Source organism: Hemitrygon akajei, chromosome 14 (assembly GCF_048418815.1).
Source record: "Hemitrygon akajei chromosome 14, sHemAka1.3, whole genome shotgun sequence".
NCBI classification, from domain to species: Eukaryota; Metazoa; Chordata; class Chondrichthyes; order Myliobatiformes; family Dasyatidae; genus Hemitrygon; species Hemitrygon akajei.
Genome location: NC_133137.1, coordinates 97,427,605 through 97,444,029, shown reverse-complemented (window position 1 = coordinate 97,444,029; position 16,425 = coordinate 97,427,605). Strand labels below are relative to the sequence as shown.

Here is a 16,425-nt window from a genome sequence, read left to right as displayed (position 1 = left end):
AAGTCACTTTCAAATGAATATGTTTCATTTTTAGCTAACAAGATTATGAAATAAACTATTCTCATTGCTCTTTGCTGAACTGTTGTTGGATCTTTAACATTGAGATCCAGGAACCTATTCTGTATATACTTTGTGAATACTGTTAATGTGGATTTCCCAATCTACATGAAGGTCACAGTCCCTCATGACTGCACTATTAGCCTTCTGAAATGTGCCTGTAATGTTCTGATGTATTCCACACTTTACACTACCACCACTGGGGGCCCAGAGACAAACCCAATAACTTCTGCCCATTTCCATTTCTCAGCAACTGAAAAAGCAGCAAACTGACATTACTTCTTCATTTACTGAACCCAGATCCTTTCTCCCCGTCTTCATCCCATCATTTACTGTCAGGGCCAACCCCTCCTTTATCAATTTCCCTGTTTCTTCAAATCCTATCTGAAAATATTTAATCCTCAATATTGGTCAAGTTGAAACTAGAGGAAAAGACAAAAAATTTACACCAACTGACAGATTTACCACAGGAAGACAGACTGAGGGAGGGGGTCAGGGTGGGATGAGATGGAAGGAAAAGAGGTGAGAACAAAATGGTGCAAGATGTTGTGTCAGTGATCATGGTGAGTAGATGGTCAAAATGTGTGTATGTCTAAATGTCTATCCAACTGTCTGTCTGCTCAGCAGAGTTTAGTTAACGATGGACTTGGACCTCCTTGCCCGCAGACCAGGCACACACTTTGTCTGGACAGAGTGGTAGTTGTTGTGTAACAGCCATCCCATGTTGAAAGAAACCCGTATCAACACCTTCCACTCTTTGGAAGGCAAATCCTTCTTGATCCCAATGGAGATTCTAAGAAGAGAAATTGTACAGACTTCTTTTAACATCTCCATGTGACTGTGCTTGAATAACAGCACTTCCCTAAAGGATGATTTGTACTGTCACTCAGATCATTTCCCAACATCTTGTCACTCCCTGTGTCAGGCTGATCAGCCTGCAGTTCCTCCATTTATTCCTTTCCCCCTGTTACAACACATGGACTGGAGGAGATAACATTAGGTCTGTATTAAACACTAGACAGGCCATGGCTACAGCTGGTGCTCCTTCCTCCCCTCGAGCCCTGACCTTCTGTGTGTCCATCAAGGTCTTGTGTTGTGAAACAGCAAAATTTGTGATTGCTTGGAACTGATACATTGGTTGTTGTAGTTGATTTAAATTCTATTTCTCTTTGACTGAAAGGGTCTCAGCAGGACCTTGAAATTCGTGAAATATCCAGAGGACTCTGTGATGAAAACTGGTTTTATTTTTCTCCTTTAAACTCCTGTTACCGGTTTTTCAGTGACACAATGACATGGGCGGCTGCCGAGGTAAGTCCCTGAAACCAGCGATTGCTCTGGGAGGCTTGGTGAACATTGGTTTGCCATGAACTCACAGTGGAGCCTCTAGTTGAATTGTCTATGATGAATCCTTGTGCTCCAGGGGGTGTTTCATTGCAGCCATGCACTCCATTTACTATCAGTTGTGTCAAAGGGTGAAATATTTGGATTTTAGGGGAATCTACACATTCAGAAGTGGGTTTGGACACTAATGATTTTGCAGGAGAGGTTCAAGTTACTTCTTTACTAATCTGATTGAGCTTTTTGAGGATGTGGCAAAGCTGACTGATGAAGGCAGAGCTGTGGATAATGTTTTACATGGATTTTCATTAGTCATTTGACAAGGTCCTGAATGAGATGCTCATCCAGTGATGAAAGTGAGTGAGATCTGTGGTGACTTGGCTGCTTGAATTCAGAATTGACTTGCATGTAGATGACAGAGTGTAGTGGTCAGCTTATCTTATTCTGGATGGTATTCCTTGACTGATAGTGTTCCATTGTGAACTGCCCTGGGACATCTGCAGCCTGTGACATACGTAAGTGACATTAATAAAAATGTGGATAGGTGGGTTTTGAGAGTTTACAGCCTTTACAAAGATTGATGGTGTTGTGGAGAGTGTGGAAATGATCATACTAGATATGGGTGGATAAACAACTGTTGGTGTTTAATCTAGGCTGATGTTGCACTTTGGAATATTAAGTGTAATGGAACGGTGCCTAGTTAGTGGTGGGATTCTTAACGTCAATAGTGTCAGAATCAGAATCAGGTTTATTATCACAGGCATTTGTCAGGAAATCTGTTAACTTAACAGCAGCAGTTCAATGCAATACATAATATAGAAGAGAAAAAGTAAAAATAAATAAATAAGTAAATCTATTGCTGTATACGTATATTGAATAGATTCAAAATCATGCAAAAAGCAGAAATAATATGTTAAAAAAGTGAAGTTGTGTTCATGGATTCAATGTCCATTTGGGAATCAGATGGCAGAGGAGAAGAAGCTGTTCCTAAATCACCAAGTGTGTGCCTTCAGGCTTCTGTACCTCCTACCTGATGGTAACATCATGCCCTGAGTGCTGGGGGGTCCTTAATAATGGACACTGCCTTCCTGAGACACCACTCCTTGAAGATGTCCTGGGTACTTTGTAGGCTACTATGCAAGATGGAGCCGACTAAATTTATGACCCTCTGCAGCTTCTTTCAGTCCTATGCAGTAGCTTCTTCCTCCATACCAGACAGTGATGCAGCCTGTCAGAAAGGTCTCCACAGTACAACTATAGAAGTTTTTGAGTATTTTTGTTGACATACCAATTCTCTTCAAACTCCTAATGAAGTACAGTCACTGACGTCTTCTTTATAGCTGCATCAATATGTTGGGACCAGATTAGGTCCTCAGAGATCTTGATACCCAGGAACTTTAAACTGTTCACTCTGTCCACTTCTGATCCCTCTAAAAGGATTGATATGTTTTCCTTCATCTTACCCTTCCTAAAGTCCACAATCAGCTCTTTTGTCTTATTGATGTTGAGTGCCAGGTTGTTGCTGTGACACTACTCCACCAGTTGGCATGTCTCACTCCTGTACGCCCTCTCATGTCCACCTGAGATTCTATCAACAATGGTTGTATCAACAGCAAATTTATTGCTGGTATTTGAGCTATGCCTAGCCACATAGTCATGGGTATAGAGCGAGTAGTGCAGTGGGCTAAGCACACACACCTGAGGTGCACCAGTGTTGATAGTCTGCAAGGAAGATATGTTATCACCCATCCGCACAGATTGTCATCTTCCGGTTTGGAAATCAAGGATCCAACTGCAGAGGGAATTACAGAAACCCAGGTTCTGTAATTAGTCAATCAGGATTGTGGGTATGATGGTGTTAAATGCTGGGCTGTAGTTGATGAACAGCATCTTGACATAGGTGTTTGTATTGTCCAGTTGGTTTAAGACCATGTGAATCGCCATTGAGATTGTGTCTGCCTATTGTGGTGATAGGCAAATGGAAATGGGCTCACATCTTTGCTGAAGCAGGAGCTCAGTCCAGTCATGGCCAACCTCTCAAAGCATTTCATCACTGTAGAAGTAAATGCTACTAGGCAATAGTCATTAAGGCAGCTCACATTATTCTTCTTAGGCACTGGCATAATTGTTACCAATTTGAAGCAAGTAGGAACTTCCACCCCAGCAATGAGAGGTTCAGAATGTCCTTGAACACTCCCGCCAGTTGGTTGGCACAAGTTTTCAGAGCCTTACCAGGTACTCCGTCATAGGAGTCTATAGCTGCCTGAAAGTGATTGCACCAGCTGATAGGTGGCAAAGGTATATGTTATGTTTGTTCTGATTAAATGAGGCAATAGGATCAAGAGTCATGAATTATGTTGCAGTGTTACTGAACGCTGGATAGGCCCCATCTGGAGAATTCCATTCCTTCCTGGTCCGCTCATTACAGAAAGGATGTGAAGGCTTTGGGAATGATTCAGAAAAAGTTTACTAAGATGCTGTCTGCTTTTTGATCATGTGCTCTAATGAGAGATTTGACAAACTAGGCTTGAAACATAGAAAATAGGTGCAGGAGTAGGCCATTCGGCCCTTCGAGCCTGCACCGCCATTCAGTATGATCATGGCTGATCATCCAACTCAGAACCCTGTACCTGTTTTCTCTCCATACCCCCGATCCCTTTAGCCACAAGGGCCATATCTAAATTCCTCTTAAATATAGCCAATGAACCGGCCTCAACTGTTTCCTGTGGCAGAGAATTCTACAGATTCACCGCTCTCTGTGTGAAGAAGCTTTTCCTCATCTCGGTCCTAAAAGGCTTCCCCTTTATCCTTAAACTGTGACCCCTCATTCTGGACTTCTCCAACATCAGAAACAATCTTCCTGCATCTAGCCTGTCCAATCCCTTTAGAATTGTATATGTTTCAATAAGATCCCCCCTCAATCTTCTAAATTCCAGTGAGTATAAGCCTAGTCGATCCAGTCTTTCTTCATATGAAAGTCCTGCCATCCCAGGAATCAATCTGGTGAACCTTCTTTGTACGCTGGCTTGCTTTGTAGCCAGAGTACACAGCTGGTATCATGTTCCCATGATCGATGTGTCTGTACCAGAAGGCATGTACGTATTTAAGCTGAGGGGGAGTAAGTTAAATGGTGCTATGTGGGGCAAATTTTGACAAGTAGGTGGTCGTCGCCTGGAATGTGTTCTCTGCAGTGGTGGTGGCAGTATATAGAGGTGTTTAAGATTACCAAAACCGTTTTAATGAAGAACATGACCAGAACATATGTGACAAAGTAGCTACTTCAGTTTTACACCTATCACAGTAGTTGGCTATACTAGGAAATATGTTAGATAGTCTCTCCTTTGTTAAATAATAATGGTGAACAATTTTAAACTAAATTAAACCATGATTGGCACATATAGAAGAAGAATTTACATTGTTCAAAACTCACAACCAATCTTGATTAACAAAGATCATATTAATTCTCTCTCCCAATCTTGTTTAATCTTTAGTGAGAGGTTCTCTTTTTGTAACAAATGTAAATTATAAATTCTGCTAATGGAACCTCTCACTAAAATATCCAACTTCAAAATGGTATCCAACAAATCAGATTCTTGCAAATATGGAAACTTAGATAAATATTGTAAAAAATGTCTAACCTGAAGATATTGCAGAAAGTGTGTATGAGCGAGAGAATATTTGTTAACTCTCCAAAAGTCATCAATCGACCATCACAAAATAAATCTGTAAAAGAACGGATCCCTTTATTTCTCCATAGGAGAAAAATGGGATCATTTATTGAAGGTTTAAATAAAAAGTTCCAATATAAAAAACTAGACAGCTTAAGTTGTTTGAAATTTTAAAAATTGCGAAACTGAAACCAGATCTGTAAGGACTGTTTAATAACAGGGTAAAGATTTAAATTTGGAATTTTAGAGAGTTGTAAAGTTAATGGAACTCCGAATATTGAAGTTAAATGAAATTGTTTAATAGCTTTTAATTCCAAATCAACCCATTGTAGTTTTTGGCTCTTGTCAAGTTAATATAGCCAAAACATAATTGTCTGATATTAATAGCCCAATAATACAGTCTTAAATTAGGAAGTGCATGACCACCATCTTTTTTACATTTTTGTAGATGATACTTATTAATTCTTGATCTTTTATTCTTCCAAACAAAGGAAGAAATAAGAGAGTCAGATTGATCAAAAAACGTTTTAGTTAAAAAGATAGGTATATTTTGGAAAATACATTCAAATCTAGGCAAAATCATCATTTTCACAGCATGGATATGACCTATTAAACAGAGAGTAATTGGATTCCATCTAAAAAGCAGTTGTTTCATGGAGTCCATTAAAGGAACTATATTAGCTTTATAAAGATCTTTATATTTTTTAGTAATTATAATACCTAAATATTTAAAAGTATTAACTATTCTAAAAGGAATATCATTATAAATAAAAACAGGGGCATTTAATGGAAACAATTCACTTTTATTCAAGTTAAGTTTATATCCTGAAAATTTACCAAAATCTTTTAGTGTTCCAAAAGATTAGGAATTGATTCCTCAGGATTCGAAATAAAAACCAAAAGATCATCTGCATAAAGAAAAATCTTATTTATGGTTCCATTTATAGAAATACCATGAATATTTTTAGCTTCATGTAGTGTTATGGCCAAAGGCTCCAATACAAGATTAAATAACAAAGGGCTTAATGGACATTCCTTTCTAGTAACACGAGAAAGTGAAAACAAAGAGGACCTGAATTATTAGTGATAACCGTGACAATAGGATTCCTATAAATCATTTGAATCCACCTATTAAAATTATTATCAAAACCAAATTTTTCTAACATTTTAAACAAATATGGCCACTCAACTCTATCAAATGCCTTTTCTGTGTTGAGAGAGATAACACATTGAGGTTGCTTAGATATTGGTGAATATATAATGTTCATCAATCTCCGAACATTAGAGAAAGAGTAACGGCCTTTAATAAAGACCGTTTGATCCATAGAAATTATTTGTTAGTTAAAAATTTTCCAAACTGTTAGCCATTATCTTAGAATTATGGATCCACTTTTAATACTGAAATAGGTCTATATGATGAACTTTCAGTAGGATCTTTATCTTTCTTAAGGATTAAGGAAATAGATGCTTCATAAAAGGAAGAAGGTAAGCTACCCTTCTGAAAGGATTCATGAAATATTTTCAAAGAATACGGAGAAAGTAATCTTTCAAATTTTTTGTAAAATCCTACCGAATAACCATCAAGTCCAGGAGCTTTACCTGATTGCATTAATAAAATAACTTTCTGAATTTCATGCTCAGTAATTGGAGCATCAAGCACCTGTTGATCTTCAACAGAAATTTGAGGAAGTTTAATCTTATCTAAAAAGCCTTCATTTTGGAGAAATCTGCAGGAAATTGAGATCTATAAAGATCAGAATAAAAATCTTGAAAAATATTATTAATGCCTTCATGGTTACTTGCTATATCTCCATTACATTTTACGAATCTTTAAAATTTGTGTTTTAGCTCTAGCTGCTCTTAATTGGGAAGCTAAGAGCTTATTATTTTTATCCCCAAAAATATAAAATTGACTTTTCAATTTAAACAAATTTCCTTCAATAGGAAATGTTAATAATGAAATATATTGTGATTGTAGTTCTACTCTTCCTTTAAATGAAACAACATTTGGAGAGATCGCATTGATGTTGTCTAATTCTTTAATTTGTTTAGAGATTTTATCTAATTCCATTCTTGTTTGTTTCCTCAGTTTACCTATATATGAAATAATCTGACTACGTAAATAGGCTTTTAATGTATCCCAAATTACTAACTTTGAGATATTTCCTGTACTATTAAAGAGAAAAAAACTCTTATCTGAGTTTCAATAAACTCAAAAAATTCTGAACTTTGTAACAAGTGTTCTGGAAAATGCCAAAATGGTCTGGTAGAAACAACAACTTACAGTTCAAATATTTGTTTTAAAGGAGCATGATCAGAGATAACAATTGCTTCATACTCACATTTCTGAACATTAAATAGAAGTCGAGGGTCAACTATAAAATAGTCGATTCTCAAATATATATAATGAACTTGTGAGAAAAAAAGAGTATTCTCTATCACTAGGATGCATATGCCTCCATATTTCAATTAAACCATAATCAATTAAAAAGGAATTAATAAATGATGCAGAATGATTAGGGAGTTGATGTTTGGGTGATGACTGATCCATTAAAGGATTTAAACAAGTATTAAAATCCACCCATTAATAACATATATTCATTTAAATCAGGTAATAGAGTAAAGACAGCTTTAAAAAAAAGAGGGATCATCTACATTTGCTTCATAAATATTAACCAAAACTGTTTTCCTATTATAAATTAATCCTTTAACAATCAAAAATCTACCATTAATATTGGCTATAATATCATCCTGATTAAAAAGGATATTGGAATCAATAAAAATAGGACCACTTCTAATTTTACTCTGAGAATTTGCATGAAACGGATGACCCTCCAAGATAAAAAAAAAAGATTTTTATCACATAACCTGATTTGCGTCTCTTGAGCAAAGATTATATATCAGGTTGGAATCAGTTAATAACTTTAAATGTTTTCTTATGCTTAATAGGATGACTCCAACCACAGATATTCCAACTGAAAACATTTAACTGTTTAGATATCATCATGAGACTTTGTATCTAAAAATAGTTAGATGCATGTCAGGATAAGATAGTCAAGAATGACGGAGATGAACAACAATAAAAATAATTTGCGTATGCTCTAGGATTCCATAATGGGGATAGAAAAAGAAAAAATCTCACCCAAATGACAAAGCCCAGAAATAAGTCGATACCCATCAATGCAAGCCCCAAGAAAAGCATAGAAAGCAATTATAAACTCCACCCACCTAAATAAAAAAAATGAAGTAATCTCTATCCCTCTCTACCGAGCATAAAACTCATTACAGTCGACGTGTATCTCAATATAATTAAATTGGAAGGAACAGTGTTTTTTTTTGTAAAACAAAACAACCTTCAATTTTAAAAGTAACCTTCATAATATTTGATAACGGAAGAAAAACACATCCTGACGAACGGTCTCGGCCCGAAACGTCGACAGTGCTTCTCCTTATAGATGCTGCCTGGCCTGCTGTGTTCCACCAGCATTTTGTGTGTGTTGTTGTCCAAAACAATTGAAATATTTGCACAAAAGAAAAACAATCGCCATCTTTAAATTATCCAATCTATCTTTAAAACGTAAAGAAACTCAAATAATTACTTAAAAGATCTTTACAAAAGCATACGGAACAAAATAAGTTCATTTAAATGCTGCAGAGAAAAAATTCTAGATGGTTCAAAATTATCTACAGTCTTTCAACAGTTTTCCCGCTATGTCTCCTGAGGTTAAAACCATCCAAACGTCTTTTTCAGAGATAAACATACATTTTAAGGTAAAGACTTTCTATAACCATCCAATTTCATCACTCTTTACGCCACGAGACAATCAAACCATTGTAAATCATTCAAACTTCAGGCATTAGACTCATCAGGCAAAGAGTTAATAAAACGCAATGCTTCGGCTGGGTCATCAAAAATACGAGTCCCAGAATTTTTGACAGAAAGCGTTAATTTAGCTGGATATTGTAATGATGGAAAGGGCTTTTTTTGATACGCTCATCTCATAGCCGACGTAAATGCAGCACACTTAACAACTTCACGTGGGAAATCTTCAAAAAAAGTGAATCTCCGAACCTTGAAATTGAAACAACTTTCATTTTCTTGCAAGCTTAATAATGTGGTCTTTGTCTCTAACATGGAGAAAACGCACAACAATATGCCTGTTTTTACCTTGATCCAACAGTTTTAAAGCACCGGTCCTGTCAGTCATTTCAATTTCTGGAGGTAGCGAACAAACCTCCGGAAATAAAGACTAAAACATTTTAGCAACATAATCCAGCGTGTCGGCAGATTCTGATTTCTCTTTTAATCCAACAATTAAAATATTATTCCGACGCGACCGAGCTTCCAGATCGACGATTCGTTGTTGAGCTTTTTCCAAACGAGAAGAAGGGTCAGCCGCATTTTGACTAACTTCTTTAAGATCGAGGCTCAGAGAGTCAATTTTTTCTTCAAATTTCAATTTTATTTGAGTTATTTCAGTGCCGATACTGTTGATGTGAGACTCTAAACTCTTCACCCAAGGGGGCTCCTCCAAGATCTTGTCAGCTTTTTTAGGCTTTCGGTTGCCTGGGTCCGGGTTCTTTTTAGTGCTTCTTAAAGTAGCCATAATTATAACTGTTGCTCTACAGATCCAACTGAATAAAGTTGAAATTTCGAAGTTTAAATCAGAAAAGGGAGAGATTAAAAGCGGACAGAAAGAAACTGTGTCTCACATGTCCGTGAGCGGAAAGCGGAGTCAATTCAGCATCATTGGCTTAATTAACACATCACAAACTTGTGGATCTGAGGGCCTGTTCCTAAACTCTACTGTTGTTTGTTCTGTCACGTTGGACAATTTGCTGAGAGGCCTGTAAGAGGATGAAGGACTTTGATTCTCACCGACAAATAAATTATTTTTTTCATTTAAAGGATTTCTGTAATCGAGACGAACGTTGTGGACAGCTGGCTTCTGTGAACTCAGAGGAACACAACACATTCATTTCTAATGTGGTCTTTATCGTGAACCAAAAAAAGCCAACGGCCTGGATTGGCCTGAATGACATTTGCAAGGTAAAGTTAATGGTATTTGAATGTGTTGACTCATATCTGCTATCTAAAATGTTCAGAGAATGATCAGGGAAGGACAAAAAATATTGGTCTGACCAGTGTCACCACCTCCTGTGAACAAATAAAGTCCCACATGTTTATACAACTGTTTATCTCCACGTGAGCCTTCTCTCACCTTCCCTCATCTGGAACAATCAGTGTGACTTTCTGTTCTCATTCATCTGCTCCTATCCTTATCCAGGGCTGTACTAAAGGTCAGGGAGTTAAGATGACCATTTCTGAAATGCTAACCCACTGATAGATCTGTCACCTGGTCAGATTTATTGCCTAGAATCAGATCCAGAGAATGTTACAGGTGTTTAGGAAAGATTACTGACCAGGAATCCCTCCTGAACACACTCAACATGTTGTGCCCCATCACACTACAGAGTGAAGGAGGATGAAAGGTGACTTAATAAAGGCATACAAGGGGAGGCATAGATAGAATGGACAGCCAGTGTCATTTTCCCCTGGGTATCAATGACTAACATGAAAGCATTTACTTTTAAAGTGATTGGGGGAAATTATTGGGGAGATGTCAGAGGTAGATTTGAAGCACAGTGAGTGGGAAATGCATTATATAGACCTTATATAGGAGTAGATACTGTCATACAGGGGTGTTGTATCAGGACCCAAATTCAGGATACAGACACTGTAGTGCTAGGAACAGGGCAGGAGAAGGGACTGGGAACAAGGAGCCTGGGGTGGACTCCAAGCCCGAGACTGAACAAGGACCCAGAACCTGCGTCTTGCCTTGGTCTTGGACCCCCAGACCCTGGCGAGGACGTGACGAGGCTTGGCTAGAGGCTTGTGTCTTGAGGCGTGGCCGGAAACTTGAGGCTGGGGTCTTGAGGCTTGGCCGGAGACTTGAGGCAGACTAGGAACTGTACATAAATATAGAGCCAGGACTTCCCCTTTGATAAGCCGGGACTCAACTTTTACTCCACACCAAGGTGGGGCAGGACTGTCTGTCGGGTAATGGCAGAACAGCCAGACTTACCCGACAGAGGCAAAGACAAGACAGATTCCCCCCACAGGGCAATAGCAGAACAGCCTGACTTACCCCACAGAGGCAAGGACAAGACAAGACGGATTATCCCACAGGGCAACAGCAGGACAGCCCAACTTACCCCACAGGGCAAGGTCAGGAAGAGACAAACACCAAAGAATGACAGACAGTTCCATCTGTGTATCAGGGCTTGGCTGGCTACAGAAACAACCAGATCCCTACCTAGCTCAGAGTGGCTGACGGCCACCCAGCTGGCCCGGGAAACAGCTGAATCCATACCGCAATGACAGCTCCAACTACTGACAGCAAGACTCCAAGAAGCAATGGTTCTCCATCCCAGCCTAAAGATGGCAAGTGGCCGTACCAGCCTTCCACCAGCCATTTGCTCTATAAGGGCAAAGGCAACACCCCCAACACACTCCATCCCAGGGCCACTTATATTTCCAGCCAACAAGATGAGCAACAGGTGTTTATGGTTTAGTCCAAGCTAAACAAGGGACAGCTGGAAGACCCGGAGTCTGGAGCCCATGGACCGCAAACCGGGATGCGGACCCCAGACCGGACCACGACAGATACATTAGAGATATTTAAGATACTCTTAGAACGGCACATGGATGAAAGCAAAATGGAGGGTTATGTGGGAGAGAAGAGTGAGATTGATGTTAGAGTAGGTTGAAAGGTGAATGTAACATTGTGGGCCAAAGTGCCTGTACTGTGTTCTCACTGTCTAGTTTCTATGTTCTTCTCCCTGCACAATATTTTATAGATTTTAACACCATAATAATTATCTACTTTCACTGTCTAGAACTACCCACTTTGCTTTAACATTTGAATGCAGTGACTATGACAATAGGACCACATCCCAACTGAAAAGCACCTTTGAATATTGAAATGTTGGTCATAAACTCCAGACACTCAAAATATACTAAGTGTAACACAAACATGATACTAGAGGATTCAGCAGACCAGGCAAAATCTATGGTGGGAACAGACTGGCTTATGGTTCTAGCTGAGACCTTTCTTCATCTTTTCATGTGTTGACTGTTTATTTCCCATCATAGTTTCTGCTTAACCTGCTGAGTTCCTCCAGCATGTTGTGTGTTAGGATTTCTAGCATCTGTAGAAACTCTTGTGTCACCTAAAATATACAACTTTTGAGAAGGATGTTCCCCCCCCCCCCTCCCCCAGTCAAACCATATGATGGTTTGTCCTCACTCAGCTCTCCATAAAATAGGTGCTTTCTAGAGATGGCTGAAAGAGCTCAAGTTTGCTCAACCTTTGTTGGTAACTGTAACCTCTTAGTTCTGGTAACTTCTCACCCTCAGTTGTGTCTCTGTAGCCTTTCCATTTAGTGGAGCCTGGAACTGTACACAGATCAGAGTGCAGTCTCACCACAGTTCTATCTAGGATTTACACAGCTTCTCTACTTTTTAATTCCTGTCCCTTCAGAAATTATCTCTGCTGCTTTGTGTGCTGGTAACTCGCTTTGGAGGGAGGATACATTCACAGCAGGTAGAATGCTACATGTTCTATATATGGAAATACATTTTATAATCAGTGTCATATGCTCTGCATATGTAAATGCAATATATAGACAGACAGTGCTGCTGTGTTGGTTACTGATGAGAACCCTGATGCATCTGCTTTGTTATTTATCCTGTTCTTCTACTGCGGTGGTATGATCTCTGATTAACCCACCTCCCACATTTCCCTTCCTCCTGACTGATTCTCTCTGCATTCAGATTTTGGTTAATTGTTTCCCTAAAGTTGAAGCATTTTTGTTCCCAAAATGTAGCAAGGACTCTGGACAAGGCTTGTGTGCAGTGCGATGTCACTGAGTAGCTGTGAAGTAATTTGAGAATTGGGAATTATGACGTTGTGAGTATATGAAATTGAAATAAATCACATGAATCTCCTGACATCAGTAACAAGCCTGTTACATTTGCATGGAATACTTCACACAAAATCATCAGAAAAACTTTGCAAATATTGTACAATGGAAAATAGTTAATCAAAACTTTAAAAATACTTGGCTAATAAACCTCAGAGACTGATTAGTGTCACTCGTTCTTGAGTAAGGCCATGGTATCCGATCTACAGTGTTGTGATGTGTACGGGGGTAGCTGATTAGATCAATCTGTGCTCCAAGGTTTACTTACATGACGGACAGAGTTCGGGGATGCAATAACCTCAGTGGTGTTTGAATTTTCAGATATTCTATTCCTCTTTGTTCCTCAATTCCAGCATTCTCATTTGAATGACCACCACTTTTTGTGCAGATATCCCTAACAGGATGATCCAATTTTGTGGTTCCCAGTGGTTTGGGTCAATGTTGAAACTTATCGGAGTTGTTCTCAGAAAGTCTTTGCATCTCATTTTCTGTCCACGATATGATGGTTTGTCCTCACTCAGCTCTCCATAAAATAGCTGCTTTCTAGAGAGCTCGAGATTGAATCCTGGCCCCTAGGTATGTGAGGCAGCAGCACTACCTGCTACATGACTGTGTCACAGTTGACTGAGCTGTCAAGAACATGACTAACTAACTAACCACAGATAACTTTGATGCACCATCAATAACTCACTCTGAGATGTAAGAAGTGAGATATCAGCTTTTATTGACCGGAAGAATGAACAACACAACATCCTGGAGAATGAGGGCCGGCCTCAGGCTTCATTCGCCTTTATACAGGGGTTTGTGGGAGGAGCCTCAGCAGGGGTCTGTTGGGAGCAAGCCACTCTGGTATATGTAGTTCACCACAAACTTGAAGTAGATTCACTGAGCATGGGCACACCCAAATATATGACACTGGCCAACCCACATTAAGGAGAGTTGTTCTCTGTTATTGTTCAATGTGCCATGAGGCAATGCGTTCATATTAAACTCTGTTTTGTCCTCAAACAAGATTCAATGAAGGGCTGAAGTGTTTCTCAGCTGCAACTTACTGTGATTCATGTTTTTACAACCAGTCAGGATTCTGAGGTGAAGCTGACCTCACTGACTGATTGATATTGCATTTTATATCTTCATGTACAGATAATTCTGAGATTTCTGATGAGCTTCCTATTTTTGACTATAATAAATGATAGTAATTGCACACAGTAAGGATCTCAAAGTTTAAATTTCAAAGTAAATTTATTATCAAAGTATGTATATGTTGCCATATACTACCCTGAGATTCATTTTCTTGCAGGCACTTACAGGAAAAAAGAAATACAATAGAATTTTACAATAAAACTGTACATAATGAGACAAAGCCTTGAGAACAACCAGTGTGGATAGGAAGACGAACAGCGCAAATAGAAATAATACTGAGGAAATGAGTTGCAAAGAGTCCTTGAAAGTGAGTCTGTAGGTCACAGAATCAGTTCAAAGTAGTCGTGAATTAAGTTATCCACTCCAGTTCATGACCATTGTCGGGTAGTAACTGTTCCTGAGCCGAGTGGGGTGCTAATAAACACTCCTATATCTCCTGCCTACCTGTGCTTGCCAGAACTGGACTGAGTGCCCAGCAGTTAGAGAGGGATGTGATTGTCCTGACTCATATTCTGGTCTCACTCTGGCTCAGGTACAGCTCCTCCCTGTATCATTAAGTGACAGGTTACTCAGCATTCCCACAGGAATAATCACTGATTTATATCCCACAGGAGGGGAATTTCACGTGGGTTGATGGATCTTTGTACTGTTACAGCAAGTGGGCTAAGAATCAACCTGATGATTTTAAACGCAAAGAAGACTGTGTGAACATTCATCGTTTCAGTAAGTATCACAGTGAATGAAATTTTACTTTCTTAAATGTGAATTTTAGACACAGTGTTGAACAGGAGGTTATCTCAACAGTTGTACTGTTCCACAGAGGGAGTGAGTTCCACAGGACTCCTTGAGTGCTGTGCTCGGCAGAACTGGACTGAGGGCCCGGTGGTTAGAGGGGGATATATGGGAGGGTTCAGGGGAACATACGCTGAGTGTTACTGAGCAGGAGGAATGTACTGGAGTTAGAAGAAGGTACACTATGACTCTGCACATAAAGAAAGAACTGAACACAGCCATACAAGTGTAACAGCTGGGAAAGGTTTCACTACTAATGTAATGGTCTTTCTGTAGAGACAGTGTTTGGGTTGTGGTTAGAGATAGCGGGTGCTCTAGAATGTGAGCCATCTCAATCTCACAGGTTTGGTGGGACCGGAATGTGTACACCCTAGACTAACACAGCTGAGGAAACCAAGTGGTTTCATTGTGGAGATATCATCCCAGATCAATTTTGCTGGATGCTGTGTGATCGCCCTGAGCATTGATCCAGTGGGTTGTGTGGTTAAGTCTGTGTTAAACTATTGTCCGGTGAAATGATTACGTTACGTGTTTATGGATGCTGCAGGGGTTGAGTGATGGTACGAATCCACGGGGTTGCAGATAACGAATGTGTGTGTATCGAGTGGGGTAGACATTCGTAGCCCCAATGAATTGTTAATTCAGACTTTACATACCATTAAAGCATTAGGATCAGTTAGGATCATGGAGCGGGGGTTTTGACAAAATGGCAGGCAAAGAATTTGTTTTTGTTCAGACTAGCGCTGATGTAACAACAGTGGATTGGCCTGGTACTATTGGGGCCCAGGAAGAGAGGGCCATAGGCTGCCCAAACTTTCTGGGAGGAGGGGAGTGTAGACGAGTGTGCCGAATCGGAATCCGAGTTTCCCGTAGCCGGGGGCAAAGACTTTAAAGACAAGTTGTTTCTGTTTCTGTGGAGCAAGGGGAAGGAGTGATCTGATGTGGAAGGTCTAAAGAGTCCTCCAGTGAGCGTTCTGAGTTGGTATCAGCCCTTACCTTCCTGGTGAATAAATGGGAAAAGGCCCAGGTGTGAAAAGCTCCTTATTGTAGGCTCAGAACATTCTCGGCAACAATGCCCACCCCCGACGGATAAGAGGAGTCACTCAATTTTGGGCAACTCCCTGGTACTTGGAGATTGAAAGAGGAAGTTAATAGTGAAGATATTGAAGGAGGAAGATGTCTTTTCTACAGACGAGTTTGATGTTGGTTGTTCCAAGAGCACTCGCCACACCATCCGGGTGACAGAGGACACCCCATTCAGAGAAAGGACACGGCAACTGGGACCTGCAGAGGTGGAAGACGTTTGGCAGCATCTGCGGAAGCTGAAGGAAGCTGGGATCATCCCTGAGTCCAAAAGCCCATATGTGTCTCTAGTAGTGGTGGCCAGGAAGAAGAATGGGAAGGTATGATGTGTGTGGACTATGGGACTCTGGACTGGTGT

At 39.7% G+C, this 16,425-nt stretch overlaps 1 protein-coding gene across 3 annotated transcripts in view; it reads left to right on the top strand.

Moving 5' to 3' along the window:
* LOC140739031 (C-type lectin BpLec-like) overlaps positions 1 to 16,425 on the top strand; it is a 111,304-nt gene that overhangs the window by 82,945 nt on the left and 11,934 nt on the right. For 2 of the 3 annotated variants that reach the window (XM_073067002.1, XM_073067003.1), the window contains 3 exons: positions 9,973 to 10,113; positions 12,608 to 12,670; positions 14,804 to 14,915. In XM_073067002.1, coding sequence (XP_072923103.1) covers positions 9,973 to 10,113; positions 12,608 to 12,670; positions 14,804 to 14,915 — 316 coding nt within the window. The remainder of the gene's footprint in view (positions 1 to 9,972; positions 10,114 to 12,607; positions 12,671 to 14,803; positions 14,916 to 16,425) is intronic. The other variant, XM_073067005.1, reaches the window with a different exon arrangement.